Source organism: Pezoporus flaviventris, unplaced genomic scaffold (assembly GCF_033815535.1).
Source record: "Pezoporus flaviventris isolate CSIRO_AGI_PZ_B2104156 unplaced genomic scaffold, CSIRO_AGI_Pfla_v1 ptg000022l, whole genome shotgun sequence".
Lineage (NCBI taxonomy): Eukaryota > Metazoa > Chordata > Aves > Psittaciformes > Psittacidae > Pezoporus > Pezoporus flaviventris.
In genome coordinates, this window is record NW_026892570.1 from 6,973,813 (window position 1) to 6,991,144 (window position 17,332).

Genomic DNA, 17,332 nt, shown 5'->3' on the forward strand with positions numbered 1-17,332 from the left:
AAAATGATACTACAGCCTTTTACAAAACCACCAGTTTTTAAATTTAAAGGATTTTAAATGTACTGAAATTTACAGGAATTAAAGAAAGCCAAAGCATGCCAGTTCTAAGATGCTAAGTTTATCAAGTTGTCCAAGATGCAACTAACCTTTTGAGTATTTTCTCTAGAAAGATAACTTAGTGGTCTTTCTGAAAATACTGTTAAAAAGAAGTATCTCCTTACTAGGTCACACATCTGAATACAAATGCAATTATCAAAACATGACCTATTTCCAAAAAGCAAAAAGTAGAACAGATCTTAAATGAGATTACAGCATTAAACTCGGATAGAAAAAGAATAAAGTGGGAGATTGGAAACACTGTTCACTGGCCATCTAGCATTCTGTAGTGGCAACTAGTAATTTGAAAATTGTTTCCCCTCTTTAACAATCCCACAACATTCTGGTAGTTACTATTTTCAATATACAGATTCATTGCAGTAATCAAACACAAATACAATGTTCCATTAGTTCTACAAAAATTACATTCTGTAATACCAGATCATTTTTTTCAGAAGAAAAAAAGAATTGAGAACCTGACTCGCTATAAAATTAATTTTCACTTCAATTCATAAGGGCGTCACACAGCATGACAACTTGTGCATTCACCTTATTTCTAAAATCCACTTTTTTATATTCTCTACTAGAGCCACATTTTAAATTGCTCTGCAAAGGCCCTTCATTAAAATGTTAGAACCATCCTACAAATACATTTACTGTTGGCATGTGCTCAAACCCAACAATACCTCAAAAATGTATGCTGGTGGAATACACCATGTGACTGAAAAATAAGAGCTACTTCTATAGTATGCATGATGAAGCATATATGATATGAAAATTGACCAATAACATTACATGTGATATCTCAATATTATTCTCTAATGCTGTAAAAAAAGCCTTTCAAAAATGAACTGGGAGATGGTCAAATATCATGTAACCATTAAAGAATCATCTAGTGACCATTCTGTTTAGGGTTTTAAAGCAGAAATGGCAAAATGGCAGGACAGAGGCAATAAGGAAGGAGGGATGGAGAAGGGGGAGAAAAAGGAGAAGCGGATGGGGAGAAAGACACTCCACCTATGAAAAAGCTTTGTTATAATATTGTTCAAGTGCTATGTTCAAATTCTTTTTCTTTTCCAACCTGCAGCACGTGTAATTGCTGTTTTACATTCCCTCACAAACCCTCCTACCTAGGTACTTCAGTGACCAAGATTCTCAAATATTAATTCCACTCACAGTTTCATGTTCCTTTCTTGAAAAAGAGATCAGAGATCAATGAATGAAAGTATTCACACTGATTTCCTAAAGCCTAAGTAATTCACTGTTAGCATGATGACATACTGCAAACCTTTTAGACAACACTAAAAATTTGCTCACATATTCAGTAGCTAAATATTCTCACAGTAACCTTAATGAAGTTGAAGATAATCAAACATTTGTCTTAAAGTCTTTTCAATTCTGAAGCAAAACAAAGCATCAAATCACTGTGTAACTTTTCCAGTCATTCAGCACAGAATGATGAATCCAAATACTTGTTTTGACTTTAGAAATTTTTGCATGTTAAAAAAATAAAAATTAGCTGATTTTTTTTAATATATATTTCCTAATCATTTAAAAATCCTAAAATACATTGCCCCTTCTTAACCATTAATAGCAGCTCAGAAAATATTTTCAATAACTTCAGTCCAAAACAGACTAAAAAAATATTACTTAGAGCTAAGGAAGCCTCCAAAAAATCTTACAAAGTAACTAACTAGAAAAACTTGTTGCCTCTTGCTCAGCATTCCAATAAAGGCCAGCATGAAATACAGTATCAGCGGCAGGAAATCAATTATGTATTCACTTGCTGATACTTCATGATTTTATATATTTATTGAAAAAGCACTGAGGATCTGCTTGGCCTCAGAAACAACACATTAATTTGAGGACACAAGTTATCTCCATTAAGTACTTAATCGAAGACTCGTTCACTTATCTGTCATTTACCTGCAAAATCATATTGGTTTCTTTGTTTCCATTCACAACATTCTGCCAAACCAAGATCTGACGCTGTTATCAAGGAAATGCATCTAAAAACATTCCCTAAGAAATTACTTCTTACTCAGTTTTGAGGCAGAATGTCAAGTGACAAAATAAATTGAATGTATACATTCATTGTATAAAATTAATTGCCTCAAACTTGGCTCAGTTGACCTCTTTCGACAAATTCACAATGGCCTGTTGAAAAACAATTACATTAAAGCTAATTAGCAGAGATGTAGAAACATAATGATGTGATGGTGAACTCATAATGTAAAATTTACAAAGAAATTACTATCCTTAAAAGCTGCTACAACACAATTCAAATCCAAAACTATTAACAGGTTTTACTAGACCAGAACAAGTGCATACTAAACAAAACGTTAGAAGGCTTTAGTAGCTAATTTTGTATCACCAGCTGATGTTTGACACGTTTCTAAAATGTATTGAAGACTGTATTAATTATACCAACCACAAGAATGCAGTAGTAAAAATGAAATTCTAAAGTATCTGGATGTCACTGAACAAATCCATCCTTTATGAGAACAGGGCATATCACCGCTCTTTCAGCCGAGACAGCTTTTTCTAGCATTCTGAAAAGAAGTCCAAACTCAATTAGGAACATTTTAAAAGAAGCAATGTACCATGATTTGTATTTATCAATATAAATAGTTGTGAATGCCTGTCAAGAATCAAGCAAGCAAGCTTATGTCCCTCTGATCTAGCCCTTCTCAGGTTACAGTTGAAATAACATTGTTCAAGGGATATGTTACATACCCATTTCATTGATAGTTGCTCTTGTTTTTGAGACAAAAGAGCTAACTTCACTTGAGTGCATTTTTGCTCTTTCTTTAAGGTCAGCACCTGAAAGTGACATTTCACATACACATTAGCAAGTTGTAAACGGTACCATAAACACATTTTCAGAGGTAAAATATTCCTGTATGCCAAAAAAAATTCAGTCTACTTTGAGAAAAGGACAGTTCAAATTGGTCACATTTATTTCCCACAGATTTCAAGGAAAACATGGACTATTTATCAAGGAAAAACAAAACCCAAAAATATCAAATTACCCACCACCGGATTTTCACTAAGTATATTCTTTCCGGTGACGTTTCCTCTTATACTAGAATAGTTCATGGATAATAGCATTTATGTTTTTATTTTCTCAACTGTGTCACAAAGTCTGATAAACCTGGGGTTTTATATATTGTGCTCTTATTATTTTATTGGTAGATAACTAAATAGCTAGAGTTCATATTTTTACATTAACAAACTACATTTATCTAAATAAGAAAAGAATCTACAGTGGACCTACTACCATTTTTCAACCCACTTTACTGAAATGAATTTTTTAAAAAGTTACATATTTTTTGTTCTTAAAAAAAAAGTAAATTTTAATCTATTTCTTTATGACTGTATGAAAATAATGCTGTTTAAAAAGCACACTGTAAGAAAAGATGGTTACAAAAGTGTGTTTTTAAAAATTCACTGATACATAAGAACAACATCTCATGAATGTGTAAAGAAAAAGAGAATCAGATAGGAATAATAAAATAGCTAAATGCAAAGTAAGATAGGCAGCCAATCTTCCTTACAGATGAAGAATATATGAAAAATTCTAAATTTGCATATACACATTTATCCTACAACATTCCCGCAGCAACTTAACACATATCTTTTCCATCTGGCAAAAATGAACCTATAATCTCTTGGCATATGTTTGAAAAGGCTAAACATGGTATACAACCCATGCAAAAAAAAAAACAGCTTTATGTTTCTCTACCCTGAGAATCAAAATATTACCCATTCAGGAAAAAGTATCATTAATTTCATAACTCAATTTTAAATTAAGCAGTCATACGCTTCCCTTTAATATTTCTGGACTTAACTCATGCTAGACCCTCTTAACCCTCTTCATCACATACTTAGATATACTTTTGTTGACAGCATTATTGAAATTCAGAACTCTAGTCTAGCTCTGAGAAAATCAGTATCTCAATCTGACATCTTCTGACAGACATCCAGCTACTGGATTAAGGTAACATGCACAATAAAGCTACTCTACATCTCTTCTCTTTCACTATAGCCAAGCTCCTAATTTCATTAAGACTTTTGTTCTCCTCCTGTGCATGCTAATATAAAAACAATGAAGCATCAGTCCTGACCGCATTTCCATGGTTCCCACTAAATAATGTCAGGTTTAATTTACAGTATCAGACACCTTGCCAAAAGCTTCCAAACAACCTTCTAGGATATGCCACAACTAAAGACAATATGACAGACTAGTTGAGCACGCAGTGTAAAACAAGAATTATTGTGGTCAACTGCAATTGTGGCAAAACTGCAATTGCTACCTTAGTAACTCACAATGAATGCATACAGAAATTGTGCCAGGAACCTAAAAAGCAAACAAAATTTGCATCCATAAATCCAGCTAGAACTCCAAATCATATAAAACTGCAAGCAAGTTCCAAAAATGCATTTTTGTACAGGATTCAGTAGCTAAAAGGAGCTGTATAAAACTTCATGACAAAACCTGCTGTAAAAGCTTTATCAGCAAGCATGCAAATAAAAAGATATCACTTCTCTGATATCTGTTAATGTCTGGGTCTAGCTTTTCCAACTCTGTCCAAAACACTGCCAATATGAGAAGAACAACAAATTGTGTGCTTTGTGAACAAGAAAACTGTACGGCTGAGCAATCTGGCTCAAAAGTTCCACACTCTGAAATCCTGTTCACTGGGCATACCCTTTGAAATATATAAAGAAAACTTCAAAAGAGAGACACTGACTCTAAAAAAATACCTCCAGTATTACTGTTTAGAAAATGTACTGTCAGGATAGGATTAAGGCAATTTACAGGGTTTGATTTATTCAGACTCATTAAAAAAAAAAAAACAAAACTCAACCTAAAATAGAAACCAAATTCTAATACAAAAAATAGACAAGCTGCAGACTTCTTTCATTTAGAATATAGATTTACTTGAAGATATTTAAAGAAATTTATTAAATTTTCATCAAAGAAAGAATGATTACAAGGTAGCTGCAAATACTGAAAAAATATTTCTAGTACAATAACTAATCTTAGTGTCTTAACCAAGTTCTGTAGTCTTATATTTCCATTTTTAAGCATTTCTCCCTCATAACTGTCAAGGAAATGGAAAAAGTTTCCTACTAAAATAGGAAAGAAATCTTTCCTATTTTTGACCTCCAAAGCATAATAACAGTAACTTAAGACTTTTATGCAGAACACACACGTTGGCATCCTCTGGTTCACAAGAGATGGACCTGCCACATATTTAATACTTTTGCTCCTGTTGTAAGATTCAACCGCTGATCAAAGAATTATTGAAGAATTCCTAGATCCATACAGCAGGGAACTATTCACAGTTTTCTTCAAAATCTGTTCTTAAGTCAGAAGTAGGAAAGGTTAAGTTTCTGAATAGAGCCATGAAGGAAAAATAAGTTTCGACCAGAGACTTCTGCTCTCAGCTACTGAAACCAAAGATTCCTCCTCTCACCCCAAATTTCCTAGTTTAAAGTAACTGAAAACTGTATTTGCTCAACTGCTGAGAGCAACAAAGTAGCTAAGATTTTCAAATGACAAAACTCTGACAGAAAGAACCTCTGCAACTTTCCCATGGGCCACAGCTGAAATGCGCAGATACATTTGGCCTACCTGCTTCCCCACATCCACTCCCAACATTCTGGGGGCTGTACCTTACGTCAGTGATTCCACACCACACTGAACGCAAGGCTCTCTAACCTCTTCTACCCAAATATATAAAGAAGGGGGAACCTGAGCTACCAGTGAGCGGAGGCAAACTAACTGTTGCAGATTTGACTGCAAACTGCAATTATGTCCCCACATCCATCCGGTTTGTACTGAAGCATGAATCATCGTTTTCGCTGTATTAGGATTTCTGGCGTCTCAGTGCTTTGTCGCAGTAACCGATTTTCATCTGCACAAACATAGCAAAAGCTAGTCAAAACTGTGATTCTAGGGGTCATGCTCTGCAATTCTCACCTCTCTGCTCCCAGCACTTCGAAAACTCCCTTTTAAATGGAGGGCCATTTTCAAATTACTAGCTGTTACTACATGACAAAAAATTTGTAACAGTGAACAACTACACTGACAGTGCAATCAGCCACATCCTCATACAGCCACATTAGGATGAAGACAGGTACTCTTCACTTCTTGAACAACTCTTCTTGAATCAAATTAACCCACAGAAGCGCCACCTCCAAATTTACAAAGTGGTAGAAGAGAAGCACTTCCCTGCTTACCAGATACCAGCACAAACAGCAGACTTTTGGAACCTGCTGAGCAGCACATCTGTAAACTGGTATTGGAAGATCAACCCTTGAAACTACTGTGAGAAAGATGCATGCTCCTTCACATGCTACCTACACTTCTACTGAAGTTTGCCAATCCAACAGAAAACTTCTGTTTCTCATTTCCCCCCTCAATATTGGAAGAACATAGACAAGTTAGTTATTTCTTCCCTTACTTCCCATAAGTATAAAAACCCTGATGTAATCAATTAACTCTTTTTGCAAGTTTTTAAATATTCAGCCACTCAATGGTCAGCTGTTGTACACTGTCAGTCCAGAGAGTTTCTGCAGCATGCGCCTGACTTATATTTCACAATGATGCCAGACAAAACGCTTATTCAAGAAAACCAAGGGCAGTCCAGCAAGATAGGCATACTGCTGTTATTCACCAGAATTTTTCTGCCTATGTATCTGTATGACAAGGATGGCTATTTAACTTAGAGAACACACCAAAAGTAAGTAAGTTTTACAGTGATTACTCTGACCCTATGCCTCTTTCCTAATTTGGATATTTTCACACACTTTCTAAACAGAATTTATATACTGTTGAAAAGCTAAGTGTTGTGTTTGAAAAATCTGTTCCAACATCTTTGTATAGCCTCGTTTTCCAAATACCGTAAACGCCTAGAAATTTTCTTGTACAGTGCTGTTCCATACTATGCTTTAACACATACTTCCAAAACACACCACAAAACATTTAAACATCATACTTATACATCATACCTAAAAATTTAACTTTACTCAATAAATATTTTTATTTAAAAATACATGCTTTAGAAATCTGGCACACCAAAATTGAACAGTGAGGTTATTCTACCAAGTGTCAAAAGGTTCCCAAAGTGCCTTTTCTCTGAGAAGAGGAAAGGAAGTGACACATCACAGGCATCTGAGGTAGAATAAAGTATTGCACCAATGTTATTTTTAGCTTGCTCTTTGATCTTGCTAAACACAGATCAACCAATTCTGTCAGCACACCAAAATTTCAATAAGGAAGTAATATGTGAGAGCATCAGAAGATATTCTTTTGCATACTCTGCCCAATTCCTCTGTATCTTGTTGCAAAAAACTAAAAACACTGGAAACTGTAAAGCACAGAGGCACCACCTATAATATGCTTAAGAATCCAAAGAAACAGGTTAAGGAGTAAAAAACTAGGAGTAAAAAATATGCAGTACCTTACCAATTAAAAGCTTAAGAGCTGCTACGTACCCACAGCTTATTCCTACAGAAAATAATTAAGCAGACTGTAAATTAATATCCCTTCTTCTCTACACAGAAAAATAAACACTTAAAATACTAAGTTAAAATATTGAGGCAAACAGCCAACTCTGACATACATTATAGACTAACTTATAGCTACGAGCCAAAAAAAAAAAAAAAAAAAAAAATCAACACATAGGATACATGTAAATATCTTTCCTCAAAGGGACATGTATGCAAGAAATCCATGTTTAGCTGAAATCATTAGTAGAACCACAATCTACTTTTATGAGGTTAGGAATACCTTAAAAGGGAGCTATTGGTACATAACTGAGGACAAACACTATAGCCAACTTAAATTCAAACTCAGATTTTTTTTTCTTCTCCAAGTTTCCAGTAATTTCAGATACTAAACTTCTACATCCTGAAATACATGCAGGACAACTTAATTCCCCATTTTAAACAGAAACTGCAATATGTCATGAAACAAATATATTTATTTAAAGCATCAAGTGTAAGGCAAGCAAAAATTTGTTTAAATAGAATTAGTGTTTGTTAAATACATCCACCACAGTAATAAACAAGTAAATAATATTATTCTGCTGACAGATGCATAGTTCAAATTAATATATTTAAAAATCCTTTTAATAAACAGAAAAGCACAATTTAAATTAATGTCACCATGTAGATTAATTAAGTTTGCTTTCAATTACCATTTATCAAGCTACATGCTTGAGAAATCACAGTACAAAACAAAGTCAACCACTACTGAAACCTCTTGCCTGTGTGAAAGACAAAAAAAAACCAACCAACCAAACAAAAAAAGTTTCATGCTTTGCAGACAAAATACACATGCATTCTAGTAAGAATTTCATTGCATCTCCCAGCCCAACCAGATGTAGGATACTCGGATCATTAATCTCTGCCTACTACAGCTACTACGGACTGTATTCTTGTCCAGTCTGACAAATTAAGAAGAGAGATGCTTCATAAATATTAACTATTCTGCACCACCTTTCACAAAGTAACAAAGAAGATTATCACCTATTTGTCAGGACAATAGAAAAGTCTAGGCTGGAAGAAATCTCTGGAGATCACCTGGTCCAACACTCTGCCAAATGCACAGACCTAGATTAGGTTACTCAGGGTCATTTCAAGTCTTTAATACTGCTGGCAGGGTAAATTCCAGTATTTCTTTGTGGAATCCATTCCTATGCTTAACTCTTAATTAATTTCCTCATAATTAAGAACATATTTATTTTTTCTGGATGCAATTCTCCAAAAACAACTTGTGCCCACTACCTCTTCTTACATGCTTGCAAACAGAGTACTTTTCTATCTACCAGGCACAGAAAAAAACAGTTATCCCTCCTCCCTCAGCAATCTCCAACCCTCTCATGACCTTCAGCTGGCCTAGTAAGTGCTGACTAAAGTAAGTATATGCTTTGATCTTCTGATGGTTCTCTTCCTTGTGCAGGCCAGGACACTATTTGCCTTCTTTACTGCCACAGTACACTGCTAGTTCATGTTAGGCTTGCTGTCCCCATGAACCCTTAGATCATTGGCTGTGGAGCTATACCCCACCCAGCCAGCCCCAGCCTGTTCTGCTACTTAAAGATTATTTCATTCCAGGTGCAGGACTTCATAGTTATCTTTGTTAAACTTCATGCAATTCCTGCTGGCCCAATTTTCCAGCCAGTAAAGGTCCCTCTGAATGGTGGCTTCTACTTCCCACACACTTAACTTTCCTTTCACTTTGAAGCCATTTGCAAACTCAATGAGGGTTCAATCCTACCATTAGAATATTTACAAAGATATTGAACAGCACTACCAGACCCCGCACTGACCCTCAAGAACTCCACTGAGAGTTTGGCTTTAAGGTAATAACATTACATCACCCTTTGATCTTGGCAGGTGAGCTGCTTTTCACAATCTGTATGTCCAGGCTGTATCTAACCAACTTGTTTACAGGGATGCTAGGGGAGAATATGTCAAATGCTTTGCTAAAGTCAAAGCAGATAGTATATATAACTCTTCTCTCATCCACTGAATAGTTTCATCACAGAAGGCAATCAGTTTGGTGAGATAATTTACCCTTGGTAAATCTTAAAATGTGCTTTCCCAGCCACTTGTCTTTCATGTGCCTGAAAAAACCTCCACAAAGACTTGTTCCATAATTTCCCCCAAGACTGAAGTGAGACTGACTGGTTAGTAGTTTCGCAAATTTTCCTTTTTGCAGATGGGTGAAGTATTTGCCCTCTTCCAGTCACTCTTCAGAGACGTTTCAGATATGATAGATGGTGGCTTTCCAGTACCAAGCCCCCTGCAATGAGCAAGGATATCTTCAACTAAATCAGGTTGCTCAGAATCACATCCAGCCTTGAATGTCTCTAGGGACGGGCCATCCACCTCTTCTCTGGGCAATCTGGGAAAGCATTTTACCACCTTCATTGTAAAGAATCTTTTCCTCACATCCAGCCTAAATCTTCCCTCTTTCAGTTTAAAAGCACCACCCCCTGTCCTACTGCAAAAGGTCCTGGTAAAAAAATCTCTCCCCATCTTTCTTATAGGTCCCTTTCAAGAACTGAAAGGCTGCAGTAAGGTTTCCCCGGAGTCTTCTCTTCTCCAGGCTGAACAACCCCAACTCTCTCAGCCTTTCCTCATATGAGAGCTGCTCCAGCACTCTGATGGGTTCTGTGACCCTCCTCTGAACCCTCTCCAATAGGTCCATGTCTTTCCTGTACTGAGGACTCCAGAGCTGGACGCTGTACTGCAGGTGGGGTCTCACCAGGGCAGAGCAGAGGTGAGAATTACCTCCCCTGACCTACTGGTCACATTCCTTTGGATACAGCCCAGCATATGGCTAGCTTTCTGGACTGTAAGTGCACATGTCCAATCTTTGATCCACCAGCACCCCCAAGTCCTTCTCCTCTTGTGTACTCTCAGTCCCTTAACACCCAGCCTGTACCGATACTGGGGGCTGCCCTGACCCAGGTGCAGGATCCTTCACTTGGCCCCGATGAACCTCATGGAGTTCACATGAGCCCACCTCTCAAGCCTGTTCAGGTCCCTCTGGATGGCATCCCGACTCTCAGGCATGTCAACTGCACCACTCAGCCTGGTGTCATCTACAAACTTGCTAACAGCACACTCAACCCCACTATGTCACTCAATCCCCCTATGTCGCTATCGCCACTATCCACTCAATCCTGTTATGTCGCTATCCCCACTATCCACTCAATCCTGTTATGTCGCTGATGAAGATTTAAACAGTACTGGTCTCAGTTCAGTGGCCACTTGTGTCCATCCAGACACTGAGAACATATTGTCACGTAAAAGGGAATGGAGTACTCCAAAAATTGTACTCAAGTATTCAGAATTCAATTTTTCAGATGCAGAAAATTCTTAGAAAGTCTGTACACTGTCAAGATCCAGAAAGATCTGAAATTAATATAAGTGAGAGTACATATATGCTCATGATCATTAGGAAGAAATTTTAGAATGCAATGTATGACGAACCAAAAAAGTAAACTGAATGCACTACCATGGGACTTTGGCTTAAGAGTGAATTAATAATACACATAAAAGCTGGTTCTGAAACCCCAAACAGCTATAAGCAGTCACTGGTTAAAAAACAGACCCTGCCCTTACACTTATCCAACTGGGGTGTCTCCCTGTCTTTGTATGGTTGCACAAACATATTAAGGAGGCTATGACAGATTTTTCATAATTGCCTGTTAAATAACATTTCGTTTAAGAAACTAGTTCACAACATATGGTCATCACAAGGTTTTTAAAGCAGCAGACTTCATAATTCACCTTTCATAGCTTAAGAGTTAACTGCTCTACTAAACATTTGCTTTAATGAACAGCAGCCATGAATCCTACTGCACACCAGTACAGACACAAATTTTTGCACACACCACCTGAACTGAGTACAAGATAAAATGTAACTTTGATAAAAATATTCTAAATTTCAAAACAAATTGAGCAGGATGCTGGCTGCAGTCATTTTAGTAAAGGGAAAAACAATTTGACACGAGGGATGCTATGAGTGTTTCTACACAAGGAAGTAATTTAAATAAAATTACACCTTTTTATGCAATACTTTGAATTCCTGAAACTCTCTAAATGTGGATATATGATTTTTAAAGTAAAATCTGATACTAATATTCTTCCATGTAAGATTTGCTGTCATGATGTACCAGCATGGCTTGGATATCTGCACCTTTTGCACTTACCCTCTTTGTGTCAGAGAAAAGTTCCTGAAAATCATCCAGCTACAGAGAACAAACAAAATGTCTACAATTCCTGTATATTTGAGCCTTTGGCAGGATGCCAGTACTGAGCATTCCCTCTGGAAAAATAGCAGTCTTGTAGCTCTACTGCTATAAGTTATCTCGTCTCTTGCAATAAGTTACACCCACGTCAGCAGATTCGAAGCACTAGCTGCTAAATCAGTTCCCATAAATGGGTTATTTCAGAAAGTACAACTTCTGGAGTTTTTTACTTTTTTCTGTTACGCTTTTGAATCCCAAGCTTTTCTTAAAAGGCCAAGGTGCTAATTCAGACACTTTTCCTCCCTAAACACAGGAATCCTAAATATAAATGATCCTAATTTTATATACAAATGTTCTACAATCCCTTTTCAATGCCTATGCAAATTCAAACCAGATATAGATCAAAGTCAGCTGGCTTTTTTTCCATCCTCTGACCAGCTCTAAATTTAGAAGCACCCAGCAATATTCATCCTGTTAAAACTTATGAGCTGATACCTCACATGCTATTCCTGAATTCATCTTCCTTTGCAGAAAGGGACAAAAAAAAAAAATTATTATAAGGATCTTAATCTTACCTCTAAAAAAAAAAAAAAAAAAATTGCCATTTTTTTTCCCAAACACTGACCAGTTTTCTTTGTGACAACTTCCATCCTCCAACAGTTGCCTCAGTCACTCCCTAGTCCCTAGTATCCTCTTACAGAGCCAAAACATTGCACAACTATCACAGCAGGGCTTCCTGTGGTTTCCCCCATGGTCCATGAAAGAGACCAGTACTGACTGGTAGAAAGATACAAGAACGGGACAGTTACCTGTTTCCAAACAGCATGTTAAGTCAATATTTGATTCTGTGCTATGCCTCACTTTTAGTGACCTATGTCAGGCTAACAGTTTAGGACTAGCAGAAGACAGGCACACAGGAGGCATCACCCCTTGATTTTCAGAAAGATACAAAAGGAGAAGACCATGGTAGCAGCAGTGAAGGTCACCCAGTAAGTGGCTAGGAACCACAAACACAGACCTCTAGTGTGATCAAATCATGACAGACCTGCTCGTCCCATGTTCAAATGGTCCCTCACACAACAGCCCAGCTAGTTAAACACAGCAAGACCATGAGTATCCACCTCAGATCATGGTCATGATAAATATCAGCATTTAATAAAAACAATGTGTACTGCAATTATTATTCAATAGAGAACTTAAAGCTTTTTTTTCTTTTCTTTTTTTTTAAAAACAAAGTAAAGCTACTTCCTTTACCACTTGTATTTCTACTTCCACAATAAGCATTACAGACATACTTCTTTAATTCAGTCATTCTGGTAGTCTGAAAACACAACTACCTGACTTCCCCAAACCACTTTTCATTTACAGATTCAGCCTTCGCTAACAGAACTTCTATACTGTGTCTATAACATGATGTGCACTTACTTTCTGGTAATGAAACATAACTGAATTCTCATAGAGAATAAAGAAGCTCAAACTAGACAGCCATAAAAGCTTCACTTTTTAACCACACTATTTAGCTCCATACTAATGGTGGAATTATTAATTACAGTTTCTATTTATTTTGCACCTTCTGTAAGAAAATCCTCTGAACATATCAGCAACAGAGTTCTTGGGTTTTAAACAATGAACTCAATAGAATAAGAATGTATGGCTGTTTTAACACCACTACTATTAAAAAAATACCCTTTAAAAAAATACCACATCTCAATTATATCAACTGCAATAGCTTTCCCATGAGTTTGCTAGTACAAGCTATTTTCCAGGCAAGTGACACAATTTTCTTTCTTCTGATTAATAAGCAGGCATTCCTAAACTTGTTAGTGCTAAGATTCTTCATCCTTCCTCTTTAAATGAATAGTGATATTCAGGTTGAACATAATAAATAGTACGCCCAAAATTTTGACCAACCTGCTGTTTTATTCCACTTTGATTTCTAGTAAATTAATCAGAAAAGGACATCTTCATTCTACTATTACAGACGACTGACTCAAATCTTTTGCATATACCATATATTTAACCCACTGCACATATGCCTTTATAAATGTTAAAAGGAATTGAAAATGCAGGGTTTATCTGTTTTGATTAGTAATAATTACAAAAATAGTTTATCAGCACACCCAGTCTTATGATCCATAAATAGAAAAGGAGGAAGTGTGCTAAAAAAGTGGTAAAAAAAGAGAAAGCCAGAATCTCTTCTAAAGAAGTCCTAAAGTCAGTTTTAGGCATAAATTCTATTAAAGAAAGGAGGATTTCTTCCTGCGAAAAACCACGGTTTGACCTGTGCTATCACCTGAATGTAGATGACGTCATGGCTGAAAGTGTTTTTCTTCATTACCTTCTATCCTATCCCCTGGTCTGAAAGGCATCACTCTGCATCTCTTTAGCTGCCTTTTAGTTGCTTGCTTGCTTGCTTGTTTTTTACAGTGATCAGTATTAGTAATATTGGTATATTAGTTGGAAACTTTCAGCAGGTCAAAATTCAATGACACTATGTAACAAGTGATACTTCCAGTGGGACATTTAAAGAAGCAGGTAAATAATACATGTAGCATATTAAAATAAATACATTAAAATAATCATGACTCCCAAGTTACAAGATGATCATCCTCTGCATACAGCAGGCTGAAAACAAAACTGAGGTAAGACCTGAAGTAATGGCCTTAGAAAGTATAGAGTTTGGGAACCTTCTCAAGCTATAACAGGTGAGACGAACTAGGACTTTTATGGGAAATCTCTAACCCTGAAGACTTTTTTTCTGTTTTAAGATCCAGAGCTCAGCTTTAGCCACTTTAAGTCTATTCAAAAAGCTTTAAAACTTCAACTCAAAATCCAAAATGCATTAAAATGGCTAGCATACCTGCACAAACATCTCTGGCTCATATTAATATTGAGCCAGCACTCAAAGCCAAAGTCTTGCCATTCCACACAGTACTTTGTGAAAGTAAGGACTAGTAAGCATTCGAGCCATGAGCAGGAGCATGTCTTAATTAGGCTTTGTTCATACAAAAGTCAGACAGGAAAACAGCAGCTGCAATTCTATTTCTCATAAGCATCAAGTGAAGCAGCTCAAAAGTACGTCCCCTTCTTCCCAATGTCCCCAAAGTTTTCAAACTGCCTCAGAAAAATAAATGAAAGTGCTTCCAAATAGAAATGTTTTCTATCCGTTGAGCATATTTTCAGTACTGATGTTGCAAATTCAACTCTATTTTTTAAGTATTTGCTATTTTAAAATACTTCAGAGATATCTGATCTTTTTAAAAGATGGTCCAATAGACTTGTCAGCAAATTACTGCAGAGAAAGAAAAGGAAAGGAAAGGAGATCCAACACTGGAATATCACCTGCCATCTGGAGGGGCTTAGCAAATTACATATATTGATGGCACTTGAGCCCAGAGCTCAATCACTTAAAAACCATATCCATTCACACACAGTCAGTATCCTCCAGCTGGTGACAGAACTCCACAAAGAAATGTTAAAATACCAACAATAGCATATTTTAAACCTGAATTTCTTATATCCTACAAAACCCTACTGCTTCACTATTAACTACAGACATCAAGTTGAAAAATATTTCTGGACATCGATGACAACTACATACCTCCACCTTCATATCATTAAATAGCTTTTGGGGGACTGTTTTTTGACTAAAACAGGCAGGATCTAACTGAGAGTCACAGCATTTCTTTTTAATTTCTTTGGGGGTAAGACAATAAAGAGTTGTCTGATCTGTATAAGCAGACATATATGTATATTTATATTTATTTAAACATACATACAGAATCAACATTTAAATAGGAAAAAAAAGTAAAAATTTTACAAGGAGAAATTTACCTAAAGAAAAATCTCTGAATTTCTTAATTTTTCATGTTACCTATATTACTCTTCCAAAGGAAAATATTTTGAAAAGTACAGATGTCCACTGACTGCATATAAAAAAACTAGACTAGATACAAATCATACCATTTTCACTATAGCCAGATCTCCACCTTTTCTCACATCACTGCATGAGTGTATTGTAATTGTGAATATATAAGCAACTCTATGCTACGTTTATACGGATTGATTATTTTGTTCTCCTCTAGCTTTAAAGAGCTGCAAATTCAGTCTAGATGCTGGATAGCTTTTACTGCAGTATACCTATAACAAAGGTGTGACTGAAGGAAATTAGTGTAAGTAGCAGGCAAAGACAAGAGAAAGTTAAGAAAAAATAATATATATATACCTATATATAATTAAGCACTGAATTTTTTCTTCATATTTGTGGCACATATAAATAGTTGCATTGCGTGTTGCTCTATGGCATTTATGGAAGGAAGAAGATACGAAAGTACCTGTTTAAATATTGTTAAGATGAAAATGCCACAGATTCATATATGTCTAAATACTTCTGCTACATGATCACTCTATTCTTTTCCAAAGCAAGTGGAAAATAATTCTTTACCATGCAATAACTATTTTTGTCATGTGTTGCGCACATGTATTCTATTTCCAGCACACATTACCACCAAGCACATGAGATCAGATTATTTTTTGTCAGAATGTTTTCTCAGCTAAGGATATAAATGGCGAAGCAGGCTCAGTTCCCTCACTAATAAAGAAACCAGATGCCATAGGCACTTAGTACACCAGGGTAAACGGGTAGTTAGCTAACCCACCTCAGAGAACTGTAAAGAAAACCAGCAGCCTTTCTTCACAAATCAAGATGTCAAATACCCACAGATGTGACATGAATATTTCAGACAGAGGTGACTACTCACTTTGACTTAATACTTATGGAAAAGACATGGACCTTGGACATCACAGCAGAAAGACAAATGGTCAGATTTACATAATAGAAGTTAAAAGGAGTTACACTCATCATCTAAGAACAAATGAATTTACCAATAATGCCCTGGGTAGCAGAGGCCTAACCAAAAGTTATCCTTAGGAATTCAGTATTAACAGGGCGAACTGATAACCTGTAGCTTTCTGTTAAAGTGCTCTTCACCTGGTTTTAGCCACTTTAAAACCACACAGTTTTTAACCATTTTATATGAAGTATAGATGAGCTAGTGTAACTTCTAACAAAAAATGGATCCATATGCATGTCCTGAAATAGCAGCAAAAACTTTAACCAACATCTGAAACTAAGTTTGCAGCTTTTGAGATGATGTAGGAGATTCTGTGACAGACGTGGAATTTACACATAATAAAAATTTGATAGTTTTCTTTTAACCAGGATTCAATGATGATTAAAATTGTGAGAATGACATTAACTAAAATGGCAACGTTCCATCGTAATCATGTTCAAATGAGCTTGGTATCATGCTGGAGTCAACTAAATTGCTCAACACCCCTACAGACCCTCTTATCATCACCAAAACATGAACAACTTGGTATTACTAAAAGACAGAATTATGTCTAATAAAGTGCTGTGTTTAATCTGCAATAAATAAAATTCCACTTCAAAATATGCA

The 17,332-nt window shown here is 36.1% G+C and overlaps 1 protein-coding gene across 3 annotated transcripts in view; it reads right to left on the reverse strand.

Moving 5' to 3' along the window:
* The window catches only part of AUH (AU RNA binding methylglutaconyl-CoA hydratase), a 119,440-nt gene that overhangs the window by 83,484 nt on the left and 18,624 nt on the right, over positions 1 to 17,332 (reverse strand). For 2 of the 3 annotated variants that reach the window (XM_061456362.1, XM_061456360.1), the window contains exon 4: positions 2,833 to 2,919. The exons of the other annotated variant lie outside the window; for it this stretch is intronic. In XM_061456362.1, the coding sequence (XP_061312346.1) occupies positions 2,833 to 2,919 (87 nt within the window). The remainder of the gene's footprint in view (positions 1 to 2,832; positions 2,920 to 17,332) is intronic. 3 annotated transcript variants of the gene reach the window in all.